This window comes from Myotis daubentonii, chromosome 1, assembly GCF_963259705.1.
Source record: "Myotis daubentonii chromosome 1, mMyoDau2.1, whole genome shotgun sequence".
Classification (NCBI taxonomy): Eukaryota; Metazoa; Chordata; class Mammalia; order Chiroptera; family Vespertilionidae; genus Myotis; species Myotis daubentonii.
Window position 1 is genome coordinate 41,298 of NC_081840.1, and position 14,871 is coordinate 56,168.

The 14,871-nt window shown below is 69.4% G+C and overlaps 2 protein-coding genes across 5 annotated transcripts in view; both read right to left on the reverse strand.

Moving 5' to 3' along the window:
• Positions 1-4,546: 4,546 nt before the first annotated feature.
• CRIP2 (cysteine rich protein 2) lies at positions 4,547-9,532 on the reverse strand. Of its 3 annotated transcripts, none has more exons than XM_059684526.1 (8): positions 9,377-9,532; positions 7,058-7,152; positions 6,912-6,969; positions 6,073-6,213; positions 5,933-6,001; positions 5,750-5,844; positions 5,153-5,210; positions 4,547-5,065 (listed from the first exon to the last, which is right to left on the reverse strand). In XM_059684526.1, the coding sequence occupies exons 1-8, from the start codon at positions 9,417-9,419 to the stop codon at positions 4,998-5,000; spliced, it is 627 nt and encodes a 208-aa protein (XP_059540509.1). In that variant the 5' UTR covers positions 9,420-9,532; the 3' UTR covers positions 4,547-4,997. The 3 variants fall into 3 exon arrangements, with proteins under 3 accessions (XP_059540509.1, XP_059540500.1, XP_059540519.1); XM_059684517.1 differs by lacking the exon at positions 9,377-9,532 and adding an exon at positions 8,017-9,148; XM_059684536.1 differs by lacking the exons at positions 6,912-6,969; positions 9,377-9,532.
• A 3,276-nt stretch (positions 9,533-12,808) lies between these two features.
• The window catches only part of MTA1 (metastasis associated 1), a 34,145-nt gene continuing 32,082 nt past the window's right edge, over positions 12,809-14,871 (reverse strand). For both annotated transcript variants that reach the window (XM_059684558.1, XM_059684548.1), the window contains 3 exons: positions 13,761-13,792; positions 13,482-13,633; positions 12,809-13,403 (listed from right to left, as the gene is read on the reverse strand). In XM_059684558.1, the coding sequence (XP_059540541.1) occupies positions 13,253-13,403; positions 13,482-13,633; positions 13,761-13,792 (335 nt within the window). In that variant the 3' untranslated portion in view covers positions 12,809-13,252. The remainder of the gene's footprint in view (positions 13,404-13,481; positions 13,634-13,760; positions 13,793-14,871) is intronic.

Below are 14,871 nucleotides of genomic sequence, written 5' to 3' on the forward strand. Positions count from 1 at the left end.
TACAGCCGTGGTTCTCAACCTTCTGGCCCTTTAAATACAGTTCCTCATGTTGTGACCCGACCATAACATTATTTTTGTTGCTACTTCATAACTGTCATGTGGCTACTGTGATGAATCGTCATGTAAATGTCTGATATGCAGGATGGTCTTAGGCGACCCCTGGGAAAGGGTCGTTCGACCGCCAGAGGGGTCGCGACCCACAGGTTGAGAACCGCTGGTCTAGAGGGTCAGCCAGTGATGGGTGCTCGGACTTGCGCGGCCGTGTGTGTGTGTGTGTGTGTGTGTGTGTCCTTGCCTGTGGGCTCACCTGTGGCTGGGGGCACAGGCTCCTCTCAGACCACTTGGCTTCCCATATCTCTGCCCAGCCCACACCCCACCCACCCACCCACCCACGCCCCAGCTCAGGGCAGGGGGGCAGTGTACCAGTGTCCGTCCTCCCCTCCCCCTCCTCCCACTGCAACTCCAACCTCACCCTGTGTGGAAGCCCCCCCCTTGAAAACCTGGGCGATGAGTCCTGCTGTTATTGCCGTTGCCATGGTCACAGGGCGGGAAACACAGGGGGCAGGGGAGAGGGCCATGGCCTCGCCCTCTGGTTGGTACGCAGCGTGGTTTTTCCGACACTGGATTCACACACACACACACACACACACACACTCAGGGACACTCACACTCAGGGACACACACACACTCAGGGACACACACACTCAGGGACACACACACGCACATGAGCCCCCCAAAAGCTTCATCCACAGGCTGGTGTGCCCCTCCAATTCCCCTGAGCCCCCAATCTGTCCCGTCTGCCCATGGAGTGGGGGCCCCATACCAGCTTCCGGGGGGCCGTGGGTGGACAGCCCCTGCCTCCCCCAGACTCCATGTCCGTCTGAGGCGTGGCCTCTCGGCACCCCCCAGCCCTGGGCCCCACCAGGTGCAGGCCTCCTGCTTGCGCCAGGGCACCGGCCCAGGATGCCGTGGGGAGCGGTGCTGACCCGGTCCACCTGGGTCCACCGGACTCAGGACCAGGAGCCAGTGCAGGGCCTTGTCAGGCCCTCCACCCCAGACCCCACTCTTTTGTGGGTGCTAGTGGCACATGTTGCAGCAACAAATGGAAGAACTGAACCCCCTCACATACCCCAAGGTGCGGCCCCAACTTGCCCGCCCAGTGCTCCCAGCAGCGGCCAGCAGGACCCAGGACCTTGTCTGCAGCATGAAGGACAGAGCGGCCAGGCCAGGACACAAAGCACCCAGCTGCGTGCCCCCGGCTGCTCCTGTGCCCAGAACACCCGCGCTGTGGCTGTGCCAGCACAGCAGGAGGGCACCGAGGGCTGAGCTCTGGGGAGGCCAATGCAGGGTCCTGGGTACAGAGCCAAGGCCGCCCTCTGCACCCCTCCCTCTGCGCCCCTCCCCACCCTCACAGGCCCCTGAGGCTGGGCGGGGGCAGGCAGGACCAGGCAGGACCTGCCTCCTGGAGGCCGCAGGGCTGGGCCAGTGACCTCTAAGGAATCCACACAGCAGCCGCCGCCCACCCCACGGGGAAAGTTCTGCTCCTCAGGGCTGGGCGGCATGTGCTCCGGCCTCAGGCCTCACCCCCGAAGCCACGCCCAGCGCCCCGCCCTGGCCTCCAGGTCAGCTGCTCCGGCTGCTCGGCTGCTCGGTCCCAATGAGTCAGGGGTGTGGACAGGTGCAAGAATGTCCCCTGCTCTTGCACACACGCAGGTGCCCTGAGCAGTCAACATGTGCCCAGGACGCAGAGCCTGGAGACCAGAGCAGCTCCTGCGGCCCCAGCCCGCCCCCCCCCCCCCAGGCCTAGCCGAGTGAGGGACTCAGACATTCCCAGGGCCTATTTTCAGCAGCTTGTCTCCGGGGAACCCCTGTCTGCCCCAAGGTCTGGTCCCAGGGCAGGCCTGCTGGGCCCAACGCCCCTCTTGGCCCTGAGGCCTGGGGGAGGGGCAGACAGATGCCCTTTCCCAGAAAGGTTCTGCTGGGCCCACAGGGGAGGAAGGCTCCTCTGGGGAGGGCCTGGCAGGCAGAGGGCGGGGGCGCTGCAGCCGTGAGCTCCCCCGGCCAGCCTGGGGTCCACAGAGAGGCCAGAGGGGCCCTCCCCACAGCCAGGCCACAGCCAGGCCGGCCTGGGAAAACCTGCTGCCCACACCTGGCCCTGGAACCATCAGCCCTCGCCCGACCTCGCCCCCAGGGGCCCTGGCGCTCAGCCCCGGGCCACAGCCAATGGGCAGCTGGTGCTCGGACCCAGGGCAGAGCACCCCACCCCCCACCCACCCTCCTAAGAAGTTCAGGGAGTCCAGTCTGAGCTGCATGGGGTCCACAAGGAGCAGGGGCGGGCTGCCCAGAGAATTGGGGGCCTCGGAACTGGGGCAGTGGGGGCACCCGCCAGAGGGCCCCACCGGCCCAGGGCAGAGGTAGAGGGGTGTGGCAGGGACCTAGAGGGGCCCGGCCAGGAGTCATGGGAAAGCTGGACCAGTGGGAGGTGGGGGGCGGTTGGGGCGCAGGACGGTGAAGGAGGTCAGGTGTGCGCAGCCCTGGGGTTTGGGGGTACAGCAAGGTGGTGGTCAGATGGCATTTCAGGGCCGCCTCGCTGGCTGAGCAGGGGTCAGGGGTCGTGCATCGTTTATTTTTTTAAATATATTTTTATTTCAGGGAGGAAGGGAGAGGGAGAGATAGAAACATCAATGATGAGAGAGAATATTGATCCGGATCAGCCCACAACCCCGGCATGTGCCCTAACCAGGAATGGAACCGGAGAGCCTTCAGTCCGCAGGCCTGCGCTCTACCCACTGAGCCAACCGGCCGGGCCCGTCCCCTGCCTCTTGCGGATGCGGCCAGGGCTTCGGGAGCCGGAGGAGGAAGCACCTGTCTCGCTGGGGGGCCCCGCGTCCCCCACCTACGCGCCAGGGACGCCTCGCCAAGCCCCACAGTAGCGGCCCCGCCCCGGTTCCCATAACAACCCCTTGGAAACAAATAAGGCGGCGCGTCATCCTGCGCCCGCAGGAAACGGGGCGCGCCCTCCTTAGCCAGACGGTGGGGGCGGGGGTGCTCCGCGTCCAGGCGACCACTGCACCCCCTCCCACGCGGGGCTGGGCGGGCCTTCCGTGCGCGTAGGTCCCGCCACCCCCCTCCCCGCCCCCAGTTTGGGGCCCGGCGCGCCCGGCACCGCGTCTCCTCCCGCATAGTTTCCATGCAGGCTCCCGAGGGAGGGCCCGGCTGCGCCCTGCGGCGCCCCCCGCCGCCAGCGCAGGAATTTCCCATCGGACACCGGGAGCCGCCCCGGGCCGCGGCGGGGGCGCTCGGGGAGTCGGTTCTCCCTGGGGCGCTGGGACGGGGAGGGGCGGTGCCAGCCTCTCGAGCGCGCGTCGGCGCCCCTACCTGTCCGGCCCTGCCGGGGTGGGGCCGGGGTTACCTGCCCTCCCCCCCCCCCGCCCTTCACCCCTGGCCGCACCCCCGGCGCCGGCCAGGTGGGGGGAACGCTGGGCGCCCGGCGGGGCCGGGCCTCACCGGACATCGGAGCCGGTCGCTCCGCCCCCAGGGACACGGATGGCTGCCCGTCGGACAAAGGGCCTGGCATCAGGTTCAGCCTGAGCCGCGAACTGGGTGGGCGGGGGAGGGGCCGGTGTCCAGGGCCAGGGTGCGGGGCACAGGAGGGGCGGCCGTCCGAGGCTCGGAGGTGACCAGGCCCAGACGCCCAGGCCTCCGCGGAGGGAGAGGCACCTGGGGGCCGGTGCTGGGGGCGGGTGCTGGGGGCCAGGGGGCCGGGGAGGTCTGCGCGGTCTCTGCCCCAGGGCGCCCAGGGGCAGGGAAGGCGCGCCCTCTGGCGGGGTGCCCAGGAGCTGCAGCTACAGGGAAATGTGCCGCCAGGAGGGGGCTCCTCGGAGCTCCCAGGGGGTCCGGTTGAAATGGGGAGAGCATTGCAGCCCCCGCCCGGGGAGGCCTCAACGACTCCGCCACTACCGCAGCCACAGACTCGGGGACGCTGGCTGGGCACGCTCTTGGGCCACCACCAGCGCTGAGGCAGGCTGGCCGCCATGGCAACCAAGTTGCTAGCCCTGCCCATGAAAGCCACAGCAGAGGGGGGGGACTCGGGATTCCAGGCTCAGTCCGGGCTGAAGGCCCCCTCACGCTATCCACCCCTCTGCTCACCTGTCTCCCCACCCCCCAGACCCACGTGGCATGCCCCTGACACTGTGCCCAGTCTGACCCCTCCCGCACCTTGGGGTCTCTGATGGCCCCAGGCATCTCCTGACGACGCCCAGAGCTGGCATTTCCCGGGGTCCAGGCTCAGCCCTAGGCTCCAGGGAGGTGACCTCAGCAATCAAGGCCCCTCTCCACTCCTGGACCCCACTCCCAGGAGGCCTCCCACCACCCTGTGTGGGCCCCACAGCTCAAAACAGCCTCCCTCCCGCCACCGCCAACCTTGGGAACAGGACCTGCTGCCCCAGAAGCCGGGCCAGCCTCGCCAGGAGCCCTCGTGGGTGGGACGGAGACGGGGCCTGTGCTGGGCTCAGGTCCCTCCCACAGCCAGAAGCACGGCGCTGGGTCCAGCGATCCTCAAACATTTTATTGAGCAAAAGTCTGCGTTGCGTGTGAGCCACGGGAGGGTGGTGGGCGGTGCTTGGGAGGAGCGTGGGAGACAGCAGAGGGCCCGTCCGGGGACACGCGGGGCGTGGTGTGGCCGCCCGGCCAAGGGCGATAAATAACAGTGGGAGGCGTGGGCAGCAGGAGGGGGAGCGTGAGGCTCGCCCGGGCCCGTGGGGACACGCGGGGCCAGGAGACAGACTGAAGACACGTGGGTCGCACAGGCAAGGAGGCCCAAGGACACACCAGGGGGTCGCGGTGCGGGCACAGGCAGGCGCCTCTAGGGGCATGGGTGGCGGCCTCCTCCCCCAACACGCAGGCCCCGGACTTGGGCCCGGACCAACTGAGGCAGGACTGGGCCGCTGGGCACGGTCCCCCCGGGGCCCAGCAGTGGGCCCTGGGCAGGCAGGATCCTAGGGCTGGACTTTGCCCTCCGGGTCCCTGTCGTAGATGTAGCTGCCCACAGCTCCAGTATTCACTCCTGTGGAGAACGGCCAAAAGGGGGTGCTGGGGGTGCGGAGGGGTGGGGAGGGGGCCCCAGGTTCCCCACCTGCCGGGCCACACTCACCCTTGGGTCCGAAGAGGATTCCGTAGCAGGGCTTGTGGCAGTAGGGCTGGCCATCGTGCTGGGGGCAGGAGGGGGTAAGGTGGGGGTCCCCCGACTCCCCTGTCCCCTCCCGCTCTGGTGGCTTCCTCCTCACACACATCCCGGAGCCCGAAAGCTCCCAAAGCCAGGACCAGCCCCCTGGCTCGGTGGTGGGGGCCCGGGCGGGCCGACAGCGCGATGCCACCGAGCCTCCGCTCTGGCCACCAGGGGGCAGGCCCCACCGCCAGGCGCGGCCCTCCGGTCCGAGCCCCGGGGCCCCACCCGCGCGCCCCGCCCAGGCTCCTCCACAAAGCCCGGCCCCCACCCCACACATCCCCACCCGCGCGCCCCTCCCAGGCCCCGCCCCAACTCCTGCCCCCCCCTCCCGCACCCCCTCCCGGGCGCCCCTCCCAGGCTCCTCCACAAAGCCCGGCCCCCCCACACACACATCCCCACCCGCGTGCCCCGCCCAGGCCCCTCCCCAACGCCCGCCCCCCCCCCACATCCCCACCCGCGCGCCCCGCCCAGGACCCTCCCGTCCAGCCCGGCCCCCTGGGCGAGCCCGTGCGCGTCCCTCACCTCCGCGTGCCCGCCCGGGGTCAGCGTCTTCCCGCAGCGCTCACAGCGCAGGCACGGCCGGTGCCAGTCCTTGCCCAGAGAAGTCACCTTCTCGGCTGGGGAGGGGGAGAGGGTGACCCGAGGCCCTGGGCCGGCAGCTCCCCGGGCGGGCCCCTCCCCAGGCGGGGCGGGGCGCTCACTCACCGAAGTAGACCCTCTTGTTGCAGCGAGGACACATGTTGGGCTCCCCAGTGAAGGTGGTGAAGCTGGAGGCTGTGGGGGGAGGCGAGTCAGGGCCGCCAAGGGGCTCCCGAACCTCCCCCTCGACGCAGAGCCCGGCCCACCTTTGCTGGGCCCCTTTGGGGGGCCACTCGCCTTCCGCTCCTCAGCTCGGGCCACGGGCACCTCGATGGGGCCAGTGACCTGCGGGCCCTCTACAGCCGGCTTCTCGTAGATGTAGGAGCCGGCACCCCCGATGTTCACACCTGGGGGGAGGCAGGCACGGTGTGTGTGGGGGGTGGCCCGTGCCCTCGCCCACCACCCAGGCCTCACACCGCACCCAGCTTCTCAGAAAATGGCCCTCAGCCCGGCCAGCGGGGCTGTGATTGAGCATCGACCTAGGAACCAGGAGGTCACAGTTCGATTCCCGGTCAGGGCACGGGCCGGGTTGCAGGCTCCATCCCTGGTGTGGGGTGTGCAGGAGGCAGCTGATCAATGATTCTCTCTCAGCATTGATGTTTCTATCTCTCTCCCTTCCTCTCTGAAATGAATAATATTTTTTATTTATTTGTAAAATATTATTTATTTCAGAGAGAGGAAGGGAGAGAGAGATTGAAACACCAATGATGAGAGAGAATCATTGATTGGCTGCCTCCTGCATGTCCCTATTGGGGATCGAGCCCGCAACTCGGGCATGTGCCCTTGACCGGAACTGAACTCGAGAACCTTCAGTCTGCAGGCGGATGCTCTGTCCGAGCCAAACCGACCAGGGCAATAGTAATATTTTTTTAAAAAAAAGAAAGAAAAGAAAATGGCTCTCTACGGCCCATCCTATTGGGGTCAGGACCCTCTCCCAGGGGGCACCGTGAGCTGGGACAGTCCTGGAAAGGGCCCCCCAGACCCCCACACACACCCTCTCCCCGGCAGCCAGAGCAGAGCCAGCAGGGCGGCCGCCTGGGCTCACCTTTGGGTCCGAACAGCGTGGCGTAGCAGGGCTTGTGGCAGAACGGCTTCCCGTCATGCTAGGTGGAGGGCATGGGGCACGGGGTGAGGGCGGTGCCGAGCGGGGGGAGAGCCATGTGGCCCCAGCCCAGCCCGAGGGAGGCTCACCTCGGCGTGGCCCCCGGGCGTCAGCGTCTTGCTGCAGCGCTCACACTTCAGGCAGAACTTGTGCCAGTCCTTGCCCAGCGAGCTCACCTTCTCAGCTGGGGGGACAGGAGGTCAGAGCCCGCCATGCACCCCCTCTCCTCCTCAGGGCCCACGCTGTCCCCCTGGTCTGGGTGGCCCTCACTGCCCCAGGGCTGTGAGCTGGAGGGTCCTCAGTAACCTCAGCATCACACCTGCCTCACCGTCTCCCTCACATCCCTGACCAGCCCCGAACCCCAGTCAGGCTCCGGTGGAGCTGGCAGAGGCCCCGGTCTGGGGGAGTGGCCCTGAGCCTCCAGACCCCTGTGGGGAGGCCAGTTCCACCCCCGGGAGGGACCCCAGGGACAGGAGCCTGCCTGTCTGCACTTGGCCCTGAGCGTCCCCACCCACTGCCTCCAGCTGCTGCTGTGGAGCCCGGGGTCTGGGACCAGCTGCTGAGGGTCGGCCGGGCCCCCTCCCCATCCCCCCACACGGTGCTGGGGCTGCTCGGCCATCTCCTAATGAAGGGAAGTGGGGGGGCTCTCCAGGGTGCATGGCAGGAAAAGGGCCGAGGAGAGGGCAGGAAGAAAGGCCGGGGAGCAGCCGGAATTCCGGGTGGGGGCAGGCGGCCAGCAGCTCTGCCCGCCTCACACAGAGGTGTTGTCTGGGCCGGGCCTCCCCTAGGGTCCCTCAGGCCCCCACCAGGGCAAGGCGGGAGCTCGGGAGCCCAAGGCTGTTCAGATGGTGCCAGCCGAGTCCTCGCCCGTTCCCCTGGCCAGGTCAGGGTCACCACCGCCACCTGCACCTGGGGTTCTGGGACGTGGCCACTCAGGGCAGGGGATGACCCTTAGACCCAGGGACAGGTCAACAGCCGCACATCGCTGGCCGAGCTGGGGAGACAGACTTCACGGGGCCTATGGCTTGGAAAGGAACGGCCACCCCACCCGGCCGCACCATTGTTGGGCACACAAAGGCACAGTATCCCCGTCCCACTCTGCTCACACTCAGGTGTCGGCTACTGAGGAGGGGGTGCTGGGGCGCAGCCTGCTGGGCGGTGGGCAGGATCCCGCCCCCCCCTCCGCCGCCAGCGCCTCCGGCCAGGACGGCCGCCAGCGGGTCTGAGCGCCTTTGTTTCCTGCTAGGAGCCCGGCCGCCCAGGCTGGCAGCGCATTTTTCCGCCTCGTCCATAGGACTGTCCACCCAGCGGGAGGGCAGCTGGGGGCAAACCTGGCAGCAGGGTGGGCAGGAGGACCCGGGGCTGTCTCCCGCCCTGCACCCCCGGCAGGAGCCCTCGCTGGGGTGGATGGAGGGCTGAGGGCTCCTGGGAGGCGGCGGCGGCAGGAAGCCCCTCGGCTCGCGGCCAGGCCAGCGGCTCTCCAGGCCAAATCCAGTCCCTCCCTCTGGGAACAGCAAACAACCGCTGGCCGCCGCCTCCTCCGGTCCCGGGCCGTCAGCAGGGAGGCCAGGCGGCTTCCCTCACTCGGCCTGTCCCCACCCTGGCCCCTGACCACTGCTCCAGGGTGACCAGGAAAGGGGCCCTTGTCTGTCCCCACCCGTCTGGCCATCCTGCCTTCTGGCCCGGTCTCCCCTCTTCGCAGGCGGGTGGGAGGGGCGGAGCGGGGAGGGGAGAGCGCCAACCCCCGCCCCTCTGCCCGCTTCTGTCCTGGGCTGTTCTGACCCGGGGGCGCTCAGGGGAACTCGCTCGTGCCCCGCTCCGCCCGTGGGGAAGTCCTGGGAGACTCGCACCGAGGAAGCGGGTTGGGACACGCGGGGGAAGAGGCCAAGGCCGCCCCCGCGTGGCCCGAGTCCAGAGCGAGCCCGGATCTGCCCCGGCCCAGCGTGGGCTGAGGCCAGAGTGAGGGTGGGGGTTCTCTGGGGCCACGCCGGCCGGGCCATGTCATGTGTGCGCGGGTGGGCGAGGCGGGGTGCGCGGGAAAGGTCCCAGAAAGTCGGAGAGCGAGGGAGGCGCTCCGAGCACGGGGCCCGCCTGACCCGCGCTCCGCTCGGCGCCTCCCGAGACCGCGACGCGCCCGGGACCCGGGACGCTCCCCCAACTCCGGCCTCATCCCGGGGGCCACGCGCGCCCGCGCCCCACCCCCACCGGCCGTTTCTGGGTCCGGGCGTGGCCGCCCCCACCCCGGCTCAGCTCCAGCCCCGGCCGCACCCGAACGGGCCGCGCGGCGGATCCGACGGGGGCCGCGCATCCCAGGGCGGCGGCCGGGCGCACGGGGCTCCGCGGGGCTCCGCGGTCTGCAGCCGAGGCTGCGCGGGGCGGGCGGGGCGCGGGCCGGGCCGGGCACTCACCAAAGTACACGGTCTTGTCGCACTTGGGGCACTTGGAGGCCATGGTCGTCGGTGCACCCGGTCGGCTCGCGCCCTCGGCCCGCGCCCGTCTCCGCGTCGCCGCCGCCGCCTTGGCCGCCCCGCCCGCCCCGCCCGCCCCGCCCGCCGGGCTGTCCGCGCGCCCATTGGCTCCGCGGCCGGGGCGGGGCGTCGGGATCCCGCCCCCCGGGCTCCGCAGCCTGGAGTGGGGGCGCTGCCGGGGCGGGGGTGCACCTGCCAGGCGACGGGCCGGGGGCGGCTGGACCTGCCTGGCGCCCCCCGGCCCCGCGCACGAGGCGGCCTCTGCCTTGGTCTGACCGCGCCTTGCCTGTTTCCATGGCAACGTCGGGGCTGCGGGCGGGGCGGGACAGGGAGTGCGCGGCCCCCTCGGTTGGGGGCGTCAGGGCCAGCGGGGCCTGGGTCCGGAAGGGCGTCCCCTGGTCAAGCAGACGGACGCCCGACGGCAGGCCCGCCCGCCACGCCCGGCCCAGGCGCCCGGGCTCCCCCAGAGGACCCCACCCCCACCCTGTCGCGCGCCCCTCATCCCTTTGTTGCTCGGTTTCTATAGCAACGGCCGCGCGGCGGGATCCGAGCCGGATTCCTGGCGGGTCGGCCACGCGGCCCAAGGCCGGTTCCCGCCCCCCCCCCCCCCGCCGCGCCCCGCCCCACACCGTCCGTGGTGCCGAGGGCGCAGCGGGTGGAGGGCAGGGCGCCCGCCGCTTCCAAAAACAGCGGGAGAGAAGCTGCTGGAAGGGGCGGGGAGGGGGCGGCCGGCGCCGGGGCTCGCGGGGCTGGCTGGGGCGGAAGGTGTTCTATGCCCTCCAGGGGGTGGTAGGGGCGGAGAGGGGGGGAGATGGGGAGCGCGGGGAGGGGCGCCCCACTCCGCTGGAGCCCGGCCGGCGCATCCCTCTCCTGGACCCACCAGCAGGGCCCAGAGCCTCCCACCTCCAGCCTCTTGGCCTCAGAGCATTCTGGAGGGGCAGGCGGGGGTGGGGGGGGGCGGCTAGGGCCCTGCAGCCCTCCCCCTACAGGGGCTGCCGGCCACGCCCACCTCCCCGAGCCCACCCGAGCCTGCAGGATCCGCCCTAACCCCGCCGCACTCCCACCTGAGGGGACCTGGAGGACCCTCCGCCCTCTCGGGGCTCCCCTCACCATAGGCCCTTCTCTGGGCCCCCAGCCCCAGCTGAGCCTCAACCTGTCAGGCGGACAGACCCCTCCAGGCCCAGGTGACAGGACCAGCACCCCTCACCCACTCTCCTCTGCCGGAGACTGGGGCGGGGCCTGGCGCCGTCCCTCACCAGTGGAGTGGAGGAGCAGCCAGTGTCCCCAACCTCCCGAACCCAGGGTTCCTGGCGCCCTGCCCTGGCCAGCTCCTTGGTGTGGCTACCCCCCCCCCCCACCCGCACACTCACACCCTACAGCCACTGAAACACAAGATTCCCCGGAGCCTGACCGACCAGCCTGACCAGCCCCCTCCGGCGCCCGGCTCTGGCCTCGAGCCAGCCCGGGCAGAGGCGGGCAGGAGGCCTCGGTCCCTTCCTGGACAGGGTGGCCAGCTGTGGGGCTCACCCAGGTCACTCATTCTCAGCCTGCTCCTTGCTCAGGCCGGTTCAGGTGTCCCTGAATAATTTAATTCCTGGCCCGGTGCCCACCAAGTGGCAGTTACCATGCCCTCTCCGCTTGGGAGCCCCGGCCAGGCTCCCCATCCTGCCACTCCACCTCTGACAGTGGCAGGACTGACCGCTGTGGAGGCGGCCTGGCCCGCACAGGTGTCTGGGGGGAGGTCCCGGGCCCAGCCCTGCCTGGAGAGAGAACGGGGTGGGTCCAAGGAATGGCATCTGGCCCTGGCCAGATGCCCTGGAGAGCACGGGACAGTGCCCTGCCCCCAGCCACAGCCCCAGGCCCCAGGCTCCCTCATGCCCCAGGGCTATTCTGGACCTGGTGGGCAGGGTCACTGACCAATGGACACAGAGCAACAGCGTCCACCTGAGGCCACTGAGGGTGACAGGGACCAGGGAGGTTCCAGGTGAGCAGGCAGGGCCCTGAGGTGGCGGGGCCTGGCGTGGGGGCAGATCCCTCCCCTGGGGCCACAGTGGCATGGCATCCACCAGATCACCAGTCTTCCTGTGCCCGTCGTCCTGGCAACGTTGGCAGATGACATCAGGATCCTGGAGCTCCGTCTGCGGGACCCAGGCTGGGCTCCCCGAGGGTGTGGGGCGTTCGGCAGGCAGGGCCCCGTGGGGACCACTCTAGTCGGCATGAGATGGCCCTGACCCCGGGGCGACAGGGCAGCAGCCTGTGCGGGGCCTCCAAGGGTGGCGCCCTCGGCCCTTGCTCCCCAGTGTGTGCCCACTCCCCACTCCTGGGCGGGGGGCGTACTCCTCAGGGCCTGTCTGCCCAGCAGGAAGGGTAGGGGCCACCTTGCTCAGGCCTGGGCGGCAGCAGGCAGGGAGGGTGCCCTGAGCCTCAGGAGGGAAGGGGGGCTGGGGGGCCGGAGGCAGGGCCTGGGCAGAGCCTCCCCCTCCCGCGGGGAAGCTCTCAAGGTCACCTTGTGGTCTGCATCCTGGGCAGCGGGGGCTGCGGGGGCAGGGCTGCAGGTTGGAGTGGGCCGGGGTGCTGAGCCGTCCTGCGACACCCCGGCCTGTCACCCTCCTTCCCTCACAGGTTGTCAGAGGGAGGCCTGGCGCCCCTTATCTCCCCAGCAGTGAGCAGTGGCTTCTATTTCCAGCCCCTGCCGAGATGTGCATGCCTCACGGGGAGGCAGGGGAGCGGAGGCGGGGCTCAGGCGGGAGGAGGGAGCCCGTCTGTGTCCCTCCCTCAGCCCCTCCGGGCTGGGCTGGCGGCCGCAGGTGGGTGGGTGCGGGGATGCCCAAGGTAGGGTTTCTGAGAAGCCCTTGCTGAAATCTGAGTGAATTCCCATGAGGAAACCACACCTGCTGGGGTTGCCAGGCTTCGCGGCCACAGCTGGGCAGGGCTCTGCCAGGAGCAGGACGGCGGGCCGGCCACCCCAACTGTGCTGGCTGCCCCACGGCCACGGTGGATGGGGCCCTGGCCACCCACCCTGCCTCAGACAGTGTCCGCTCTGCCGTGAGGGCCCGGAGCCCCACCGGCCCTCTTCCCAGCCCCTCGGGAGGGTGGTGGGCTGGGCCAGGCCCTGAAGGAGGCAGGTGTGGGCGGAGGTGAGGGAGGGAGGCCAGGAAAGCCAAGGGCCACATGCTGCTCCCTGGGGCTCCTGGGGGGGGGGGGGGTCCGCTGGGCCTAGAGCCACCCACAGCCCACCCGCCCGGCCAGCAGGGCCCCGCGCGGCCTGTCCCTCCTGGGCCGGCTCCTCCGAGGTGCCGGGGTGGGGGTGGGGGTGGGGGCTGGGGCTCGGACAGGGAGCGGAATAGAGACAAAAGACATAAGAAGGCCTACTTGTTTTTTTTCTTTTTTATGAGTTTTTTTTCCTTTGTTTTTTTTAATATGAAAATTACTTGAAAAGACAAGGGGCGGCCCGCCAGGCAGCTCGGCCGCCGGCTGCGCCGGCCCTGACGTTCCAGGTGTAAGGTACAGAGCTTAAGTTCATCTACAAAAAAGTAATAAAAATAAAATTTAAAACGGCACCTTCAACAGAACACAACAGGACTCCGGCCGCCGGGCCGCACGGGGTGGTGCGGGCGCTGGGCGGCCCCTCGCTCCGCTCCGGCCGAAAAGGAACACAAAGCTAGGATCAGCGCCCGCCGCCGGGAGTCAGCGTCCCCCCTCGGGCTGGGCGCCTTCTCTGCGGGCGGGGGCGGGAGGGCACTACCAAAACCGGGCGGGCGGTGGGCGCAGGCGGGGCGGGCCGTGGTCGGCGCCGGGCAGCGGCGGGCAGGGCGGCTAGTCCTCAATGACGATGGGCTCGTCGTTGACGGGCGCGGGCGGGGGCGGCCGCAGCGGCAGGGCCTGGCTCTGGCGCAAGGCGATGGGCTTGTAGGGCCTGCGGGCCGCGCGCTTGGTCTCCGAGGACGAGAGCAGCTTGCGGATTTTCCTGTGAGGGCAGGGCACCCGGTGAGGAGGACGCACGCCCCCCAACCCCCGCCGCCCGCCCGTGTGGCCGGGGCCCCACCTGGTCTCCTCGGTGGCCATGTAGAACACGTCGTCAGGGGCGTCGATCCAGTTCATCCGCCGCCGCTTCACGGGGGGCAGGGAGCCCCCCCGGATGAGGCGCACTTTGGTGGGGTATGACTTCCCATTGAGCAGGAGGTTCCGGCTTGGTCCCTGGCAAGGGGAGGTGTGAGGGGTGTCCCTGGGCCTCCAGCCTGCACCCCCTGCCTGCCCTCCACGGGTCCCACTGGACCTCCTCCCCAAGCCCAGGGCCATGTGCACACGTGTGCCCTCCTCTTACCATGTGCCTGGTCTGTCCGTGGTTCGTCAGGCCTGACAAGAGGGGGACAGAACATGAGGCACGTGGCGCACTCACACCCTGGGCACCCTCGGCCTGCCTGTGGAGAGGCCACCAGGGCTCCCCCCCCCCCAGCCCACACCCAGCGGGGCCTGGGACAGGCGCCTCAGCTGCCCTGGGTCTGGCCCAGCCAGCGGCTCCCCAGCTCCCGGGCTCCGAGGGCGTCAGCCTCATAACCACAGCCCCGGCCGCGCCGCTGACTCAGCTGGCAGAGGAGGCCTGGCTACTGTGACCGGGCCCGCCCAGCACAGCTGCCCTCACAGATGGCCACTCCTCGGCCAGCACGCTCAGACCCCAGGTGGCCGGCTGCCCTCACTGACCCCAGGCTGGGGGGCTGGAGCCGCAAGCTCCCGCCAGGAGTCAGGACAGGCGCCCGCCCAGCTGCACCGAGGCCCCGGCTCCACATGCATGTTGCGTGAGAACCTGAGCAAAGTCGGGCCACACCACCTCCCTGTGCCCATGTGTTGGGCGTGTGTGTGTGTGTGTGTGTGTGAGCGTTCCCATGTGTGAGGGTACCCATGTGTGTCCATGTGAGTGTGCCCGTGTGTAAGAGTGCCCGTGTATGAATGTCAGTGTGTGTGTCCATGTGTATGAGTGCAAAGGGTGTGAGCATCCCCATGTGCGCGTGTCTATGTGAAAGTGTGCACATGTGTGTGAGTGTGTCTGTGTGTGCCCATGTGTCCGTGTGTATGAATGTCTCTGTGTGACCGTGTCCACGTGTGAGTGTGCCCATGTGTCCATGTGTATGAATGTCTCTGTGTGACCGTGTCCACGTGTGAATGTGCCCACGTGAGAGCGGGGCCCGGCACTACTTACCCAGGTAAGTGCCTACCAAAAGGGCCGGGTTGCGGAGAGAAGAAAACACTGAGTGTTAGCGTGGGCGCGTGCCCGGGGGAGGCGGGGAGGCGGGCGCAGAGTGAGGGGCAGGAGTGAGTTAAGGTCCCAGGTGGGGCTGGCCCTGCCCAGCGCTCAGGACCACACGCTCGACAGACAACACGGAAGCACCCCATTTTAGAAAAACCCGCAAGTGCACACGGACTCCACGCGCCTGCGT

Coding starts and splice junctions, on each gene's coding strand:
- CRIP2 (XM_059684517.1), bottom strand. CDS start 8,260: ATGGACGAGGCGGAAAAATGCGCTGCCAGCCTGGGCGGCCGGGCTCCT. Junction 6,970..7,057: donor CGCCCGGGGGCCACGCCGAG/GTGAGCCTCCCT, acceptor CCCTCCACCTAG/CATGACGGGAAGCCGTTCTG. Junction 6,214..6,911: donor CACGCTGTTCGGACCCAAAG/GTGAGCCCAGGC, acceptor GCCTCCCCCCAG/GTGTGAACATCGGGGGTGCC.